At 34.2% G+C, this 9,126-nt stretch overlaps 1 protein-coding gene across 1 annotated transcript in view; it reads left to right on the plus strand.

Moving 5' to 3' along the window:
* The first annotated feature begins 1,430 nt into the window (after positions 1 to 1,430).
* LOC106474363 (uridine-cytidine kinase-like 1) overlaps positions 1,431 to 9,126 on the plus strand; it is a 25,750-nt gene continuing 18,054 nt past the window's right edge. Inside the window, exon 1 of the mRNA XM_022402674.1 lies at positions 1,431 to 1,667. Within this exon, the coding sequence (XP_022258382.1) occupies positions 1,603 to 1,667 (65 nt within the window). The 5' untranslated portion in view covers positions 1,431 to 1,602. The remainder of the gene's footprint in view (positions 1,668 to 9,126) is intronic.

The following is a 9,126-nucleotide window of genomic DNA, read 5'->3' on the forward strand; positions in this document are numbered from 1 at the left end:
CCATAAAAACACGACTGACGATTAAATACTAGTCAGCCATTTTTAAACAAGGTCTTGCCAACCAATTCACTGCGCATGCCCAGAACTACGTCACGAAGTGCTTCGGCGAACCTCCTCATACTAGTAGTCTTAAGGTTAAGTTAAACCAAGCTATAATTATTCAGAGAATAAAAACACGTAAGTTATATCTACAGCTACCATAAATGTTTTGTACCTAGCTAGACTATTTTACAACTCACTAAAACGTTTTAATTATATATATTATGCCTAAACAGTGATAATATTAAAGCACAAAACCAGAATCTTATTTTAAGACTCTTTACTGAGTAAAAAGTTTACATTTTTCCCTCTAGGCTAAAAAACACACACATAAAAAGACGTAATTATTAACCGACATTATTCCACGACTACAATCATAAACTTGCAATATATATTTATAAAACCTAATCATATTACAGCTCAAGACTTTTACAACTATCACATAACTAATTTGTATGCAAGTCGTACTTAATGACACCTACAAAATACAACAACAACAACAAATCAAATTAAAAGACGAAGTGGTTCTTAATGGCACCGACAAAATTAAACCAAAAGTAACAAAAATAAATAGCTCTCCGATCACTGCTGTGTTTGTTTTAGATGTATAGCCCTTTACTCACCATTAACACCCAAAGTATTTTAAATTACAACTAAACCTAACGTACTTTAATTATTTGTTTCGCTATTCCAAATAACTGGCTCAGTGGTACGTCTGTGGAATTATAACTCTAAAAATTGGGTGGGAACAGCACTGATAGCCCATTGTGTAGGTTTAATACAAACAAACGAAGCAGCACTTGCAAGCCGTGAATTCGGTGAAACTAGTCTGTTGTAGCGTAGGAATAGCGAATCAAAAGGCCTACTTTGTCTTTTATTTGTTGATATTCGCGTTTAGGTGAAGAAACGCAATAAACAAATAAACAGACTTTCAAACTCTGGTATTGAGTGAAATGAACATGTTGACATAGTGTGGTTTTAAACCCAGAAAAATGTTAAGGACCAAATTACGAATTCATTGGTTTAAAATGCAATAAGCCTAATACTATTTACCACAAAAATAGTTGAATATATTTAATAATTAATAACAAACTTATACAGTTGAGATGGCGCGCCCAACGATATCATAGTCTGTTATTTTCGATGAACAGCTTTATAAATGTTTTTATAATTTACGGAAATGCTTACTCAGTAAATTCTAGTATAAACGACTGAAATAATATATTATTGGTTTCACCTGAGATATTGTATGTCATATTGTTTAAAGGTCACGTACTCTGTTATGCCAAACTGTAAATTTGTCCTTAGGCTGAGTAACGTAGATTTCACGTGTTAACCTGGACGCGCTAAACTTGTTTGCGCAGTTTCGAAATTAAAGTTGGGCTTGTCAAAATTGTCCTTGACATTATTAATTTTACTGTATTATGTCCGACTGTAATAATGGTTGGCGACTGTGTTCTTAGTACCTAGTAAATATCCTATGGTTACTTGGATGCTGTAGTCAGGTTTAAATTAAACATTTCTTGTTTTTTTAGTTATCTGAAATACCCATAAGTTGTTAAAATGGCACCTGTTACAACACCTCTCAGACCAGGTCAGACAACAAACGAAGAACGTGTGTTGAAAAGGTAGGTTAGGTTTAACTGCTCGAACAAACTTCAAAGTAAAAACCAAAATAAATTTAGTTCCTTTTGTTTGATATAACATTAGTCAGATTGATAACTTTCACAAAAATATTATTTATTCATTTATGGCATTTCGCAATTTTTCTCACTTTTTAAATTAGCATACCAGAAGTGTAATTTCTTTATTTAATACATAAACTGTGGATATTTAAAAAACAAGTATGAATGCAGTAAACTGTATTTTAGTAGAAAAAATACATTCAAAGAGCCTTAAGGCTTAAGTAAACTCGTCTAATACTAGTAATAGCGTTAAAAAAGCAACAATATTTTAGTAATGATTAAATAATTCTGTTGACAGTAATTGATAGAGACTATTCTATAATCTAAGTTATAATACCTCTAATTCATGATCTTGTACTATTGGTATTATATAGAGGACAGAATTCAGAACATATAATGAAAGGTAAAAATATTTAAAATTGCGATTTATAACAAACCAACAAGAATTTGTACTTATAGTCGGGTATGTGATACTGTAAGTTGAAGTGTAACGTGATAACTCCAGTATATGAGTAACTGTTATAATGAGTTCTATCGTTGAGCAGGATCTTTTTTGATTACTTGGTAAAAATAATGCGAAATCCAGTCCACGTAATGATAACAGATTAGTTTTTTATAACGTTTCTACTGCCTATATTCACATTGACCCAAGTTGTATGCCGAAGTCACTAATAACTTTTCAACATAATCTCCGCAACTAACTGCACTTATGTAGGCCTAACTTCAAAAACAACGTTTCAATATAAACTGCAAGACATACTTAATGAACCTTGGTTGATACTTAACTTGCTGAGTAACTGAATAAGAGAATAGGTGCAATAAATTTAAGATCCTGAAGTGACTGACTGATTACTCACCAAATTCTCAATCACTACTTAAAAACTTTTCAATGAATACTTCACTGACTGACTAGCACTCTAACTGACTGCATGTTTGAATTTATAATTAATGTTCTCATCTATATTATAGTCGAATTCAGTAGGCCTTAACGTTATGTGCCTTCTAGCTAACAAATTGAAAATTTAGGTTACAACACCACCCCCTTCCTGGGTTGTGAAGTCCCTTGAATAACATTGATACAAAAATAAAACACTACACTAAACTGTCCATTCACCAAGTCATATTAGTAATCTTCTTTTCCAAGGCTTATTGAATAAAGACAGGACGGCTTCTTGGGCATTGTCATCACTTGCTGTCATATCACTGTGGGAGTTCTCCTTTGATAGGTAGTTGAGCGCTTCTACTGTTAGCTCTCTCCTAAGTTATACTTTGGAAGTGGTCTTAAGATGAAACCCTTGGAAGGTTGACTTTCTGCAGATAAATTCTTCTCTTGAGCTACCCAGTTGGCTGTTCTCTCACCAGTGTACTTCCAAAGCTGATCGTGGAGGATGACCTTTGACCTCTGCCTCTGGATTAGGTAAACTACACCATTGATTCTTTTATGTACAACATACTGTCCTTCTCAACACCTATTATACTTTGAGGTTTGTTCTTTCTTGTGACAATAATTGTTCAGCAATACCAAGTCACCTCGATAAAATCCAGTCCAATAAGCATTAACATCGTAACAGCATTTCATTTTATTACACTCTACTAAGTGTTTTCTGGTAAAATCATGTATGACATTGCACTTTTCAGATCCAAGAGAACTCTTCAACCACCAATCCCTTAGGACATGCCAGAGTGTTTTGTTCCATTATGCCCTAGTCACAAAATATAGATTTACTTCTACTAACTTCTTGTATAGGTATTTCACTTCTTGGTGGTACAATGATAACTGCATCTCATAAGTGGAAGCTCAACCTCCGGTATAGTATTTGCCATGTAGTAGAAAATAGAGATTTCCTGATCATATACTGAGAAACCAGTTGAAGATAGCCTAACCTCGCATCCACATCTTCATATGAAGTCAATTCCCAATACGCATGCTTCCTTGATGTCAGTTACACATAAATCACAAGATATATAAAAGCTTCATACAGTAAGGGTAGTTTCCAACTTTGTTTTGCTGGAAATTTATGTCCACTTGCTGCTCACGTTAATCTTTCTTCTTTCTTCATCTTTGGAGGTACTTTCCCACCTTTAACTAACAAATTGGGTCAAAACACTGTAGATGTAGAACCAGCATAACTCAACATACTGCAAGATTTTCCATCAATGAATCAATGGACAAGTTTTTATCAAATAAGAAATTTCTTTTATCATTTGGGATAGATGAAGTATTCCTTGCTGAACTTTGCCCCATAAATCCAGCTAGTTCTTCTCTTTTTGATGACTGGTTAGCTCTCTGTTTTTCATTTGATCTCTGAGACATCCTTGGATACTGTCTCCTTGGCTTAATAATAGCTGCTGATTCGTCCAGTCTAGGTCGTAATGGTCATATTTCCTACAATTATAACAATTCTCTCTTTCTAGTATCCTCTGGAAGGAGGAGTTCTTATTCTATACAGGCTTTAATCTACAGTTCCTTGCAACATGCCCATTCAAGTTAAAACGCCTATTTTCTTGTGGTTTATTTCGTCTATTCTCTGTAACTAGCTGTTTGGGTCTTTCATTTCGCCAAGATACTCCTGCAACTTTAATGGATTCTAGTTACATTGCCAACTGAAGAACATCCTTTAGAAATGTACACCTACTTTGCTTCAACCTAATTCTCATATCTTCATCTGTTATGGCATCTATAAATTGGTCACATGCCAACAAATTCTTCATTTCATATGGAGCATCCTGGTAAGATAACTGGGTAAGCCTTTTCAAATCTTCTGCAAATTCAGCCAAGGTTTCTTCTTTTCTCCATATCCTTTTCCAAAACTTCACTCTGGATTCTTCTTTCTAGTGTGCACAGATAACCCTTTGTATAGCTTTGTGCTTAATTACAAACAAACAAACAAACTTTCTGGTGTGTTATTTCAAATCTGTTGGATAAGGAGGCTAACCCTACTTAATAGTTGTTATGGCTTTCAGCTAGAAGTTTACTTCATGTTGTCAAAGCTGGTCCTTTTAAATAGGCAGCAAGATGAATATATGATTTTCATTCTTTGATAGATTGTTTAGATAGAGTATTCATGAAGACGAACGGCGGAAGACTTTCAAAACGTCATCCTCTACACTTGTGTTTCTACAACAGGCAGTTGCCGTATATTCAACAAAGTTCAATCATGATTTTCATTATTCCGTCCATTCACTATGGAAGTTATTTTGAATTGAACCCGAGATGCCTCACAAAGTACCTTTCCATCATAGGCCAGTGGTTTCTCAACTGAGTGCTGTTATTGAGTTGGCTAACTAAATTCTGGAACTGGATTTGGTAGTGTCGTATCTTTTCAATAAATTTCCTCCAATATCTGTATTGGATACAGTACTTATCAAGTTATAACTAGAAGATATTTCATATTAATTTATCTCATTAACAATGAGTGGAATCCCCGAGGAGCATTCTATTAAAAGACTTTGATTAATGTTAGTTCATGAATGGGCCCGGCATGGCCAGGTGGTTAGGGTGCTCGATTTGCAATCTGCGGGGCGTGTGTTAGAATCTCCGTCACACCAAACATGCTCTCCTTTTCAGCTGTGGGAGCATTATAATGTGACTGTCAATCCCACTATTCGTTGGTAAAAGAGTAGCCAAAGAGTTGGCGATGAGTAGTAATGACTAGCTGCCTTACCTCCAGTCTTACACTGCTAAATTAGGGATGGCTAGCGTAGACAGCCATCGTGTAGCTTTGCGCGAAAATTCATAACAAGCCAAACCAGATCATGAATGCACTTCCAAATCCAGAAATGATGTCAGCATACACCATTGATTTACTGGCACTCATACAAATCATAACCAAGGAAACAAGAATGACATTGGGGGATCTTTTTGATTCACTTGCACAACAAATATTTGTGGATTCCAGCATGCAAATGAGGTTCATCTTCTATCTTACAAATGTGACGTTAGTGAGTCAATCAAAGCTGGAGAAAGGGATAAGATGAAGTCAGTGGAGAGCTGTGGGGATTCGAATCAAAAGAAGGACTACAAAATTACCAGGTATTCTAAACGATTTTCTCTCGAGCAGCAAAAATATGACCATCTTGTTGAACATTCATGTCTGATTGATGTACAGAAAAGCCAGAGAAAATCTCAGTAGTACACCTTTGTTATCCGTCAATTACACCTGCAAGCCACGAGATGGCTCCATCACTTAAATCTGACCACGAGGAAGTTAATGGTTGAATACTTGTCCACTTTGAACACTGGAAACAAATGTCTCACATTCTCTTCAGGCACACTTTTTTGCGTGGATGAATTGTGGTCTCACAATGTAGAAACAGTTCAATACATATCACAGTGGCAAACCTTGGTTCTATACTGTGCAATCTGTTGCTACTGCAGGAGTGAAATGTGGTGCCAAAGCTCACGTGCTTGTAACAATATAATAGAGCTTTGTGTGTGAAGATGTAGTTGTGGATGTTGTGCTGATGTAGAATTCGACAGAGATGATGGTGATGAGCTGTAGAGCTTGTGTGTTTACAAACAGTAAGTTTATCATACACAGAAGTATGAACATGTGTTACACAGTAATAACTTTGTCCAAAATTACAGTAATTATTGGTATTGCCTCCACAATACATTATACTTTAGTTTTTGCTCCGTTGTAAATTGCTAACTATCACGAAGGTTGTAACCATTTCTATGTATTTTTAATAATTTGTCAATTGGGGCTCTTAAAATATCATTCCAATGTAAAACAAACCAAAAATGATTCTCTATACAACTTGATAGCAACCAAATGTTATTGGCCAGAGTGAAATAGACTTTTCGTTAAAAAAGGCATAATTATATAATTGATATTATTATTATTTTTTATGAAAGATGAATAGACAGGCATGAAAACTTTGTTTTATTCTGCCTTTTCTTCCAAGGAAGTTACTGAATAATGGCTGCCACTTTTATGCTGGATAAATTGATGATAAATATCAAGTTGTGAAACCGGGCACTGTTATAGAGGGCGCTGCTGCCTCTTTACGCTTGTCTCAACATTGTGCTGCCAGCCTTGCAAAGAAAATGGAATTGATTTCTAAGCCTTTTTTTAAAACTAGTTCCTAGACTTTAATCTAGATCAATTTAATACGGACTTGTTACAACGTAAAGGAAAACGTGTGTTTTGAATTAATTTTCTTGTTTATATTTGAACAAGGTAATTGAAAACCACTGCGTAATATGTTGAAAATGGCGAGATATCCTCACAATACTTCACTTTCAACAGCAGTTCTTGCCTTTTATCTTTACGAAGAAAATAACCTAAAAATACTCTAAATCACCCTCAGTGCCTGTATTCCAGCTTAAATCATGCATCTGATCGTACATCATTTTTAAACGACGCACATAAAAGTTTTCGGAGAATAGATTGAACTAGATTAGGCGCTTGTTTTATGGCTCAAGTCGTGCGTCACTGTCATGAACAATAAATAAAGTTAATAGACACAAGTTTTACGTCTAACTGAATCAGAACGGAACCCGTAATATTCTCAAATGAACGATATGTATGTTTTTTTTAAATTTACAATTAAGCTATATTTATTTATTACTCACAGTAATATAATTGTACGTTCAGATTTTGTTGAAAATTGGCTGGCAGAGGAAGTGAAAGATATGCAGATTGAGATATTATTCAATTTTGTGAACCGTGGGTTTTAAAACTAGTTTGCAAGTAGTCTGACAGGTGGCGTTGATTAAATACCAGAGCTGACTTACCTGTCTCATGTTGATCACGAGCCTACGAACACCGGAGGGTTCCAAGAGTGGTTTAAGTTTTGTTTTCGCTAATTACAAGTTCTACGGTGGCAATGTTTTGTTTTTATTTATCGTAGTAATATCGACACTTATAGAGATTGTTTTAAAACAGTATGTCGACAATACTCGAGTGAGTATGAATTTATATTGTGTTTAACCAAATGTTTACTGTAGGAAACAAAGAGTATAAAATAAAAATATTTTTGTTTTCCCTGTAAAGTTATTAGGAACGGGAGGTATCGCGCTTTTAGTTTTAGTGTATTTTGTATTAAATTATCTGTTTGCACTGTTTATAGCCCTCTGAATCGAGGTCGAGCAGTTGGTACACGAAATAAGAGGTGGCCAGACCACGGATTGTCTTGTCATTTAGAAAGAATATTACATGTTATTAAATAACTTTTAGTTCGAATTTACACACCATGTTAGTAAAATACACATAATATTATTTTATTTAATTTGACTGCTTGAATCATAACGACTTCGCTATTTCTTTGGTTTGAAGCGACACTTAATACTAAAATTGGCACAACTACTAAAAAATGTTGGCCACCCCTGCTTGCCTTTAATTACTTCGTGCTTAGTGTAGTTATTAACTGTTTTCTTATTTTTGTAATTTTACTTTAAAACATTCCATCCCATCTGTAAATTCATATTTACTGGATGATATATCTTAACTCCGAAAATCCCTTCCGATGATACAACTTTGATATACGCCACAACCGGTTTGAACTAGGCGTACATTAAGCAGACGGTACAGTGATCGATAGATCGAAACAAATTCTAACAACCAATCAATCGGAAGGTAGTAACTAGGATAATATAAATCAGTAAGTAATAAGCTTGTGTATGTATTGAAATGAAAATATATGCACGTGTTCTAGAATTTCTTTACACCGTCACAACTAAACGCTGTGCTACATTGTTGATATAAAGTAGTATCAGCACAAAATACATTAAACGTTTACTGTAAACATGTATGCAACAAAATGTTGCGTACATGTATAAGTTAGTGTATAATTACATACTTTTTGTAAGTGTATACACCAAAATGTTGCATACGTGTATAAACTAGTATTTAAAACGTACATATACTTTTCTAAGTTTATACACCAAAACGTTGCATACGTGTATAAACTGGTATTTAAAACGTACATATACTTTTGTAAGTGTATACACCAAAATGTTGCATACATGTATAAACTAGTATTTAAAACGTACATATACTTTTCAAAGTGTATACACCAAAACGTTGCATACATGTATAAACTAATATTTAAAACATACATATACTTTTATAAGTGTATACACCAAAACGTTGCATACATGTATAAACTAATATTTAAAACGTACATATACTTTTGTAAGTGTATTCACCAAAACGTTGCATACGTGTATAAACTAGTATTTAAAACATACATATACTTTTATAAGTGTATACACCAAAACGTTGCATACATGTATAAACTAATATTTAAAACGTACATATACTTTTGTAAGTGTATACACCAAAATGTTGCATACGTGTATAAACTGGTATTTAAAACATACATATACTTTTGTAAGTGTATACACCAAAATGTTGCATACGTGTATAAACTGGTATTTAAAACATACATATACTTT

The sequence above is a fragment of the Limulus polyphemus genome, unplaced genomic scaffold, assembly GCF_000517525.1.
Source record: "Limulus polyphemus unplaced genomic scaffold, Limulus_polyphemus-2.1.2 Scaffold7121, whole genome shotgun sequence".
Lineage (NCBI taxonomy): Eukaryota > Metazoa > Arthropoda > Merostomata > Xiphosura > Limulidae > Limulus > Limulus polyphemus.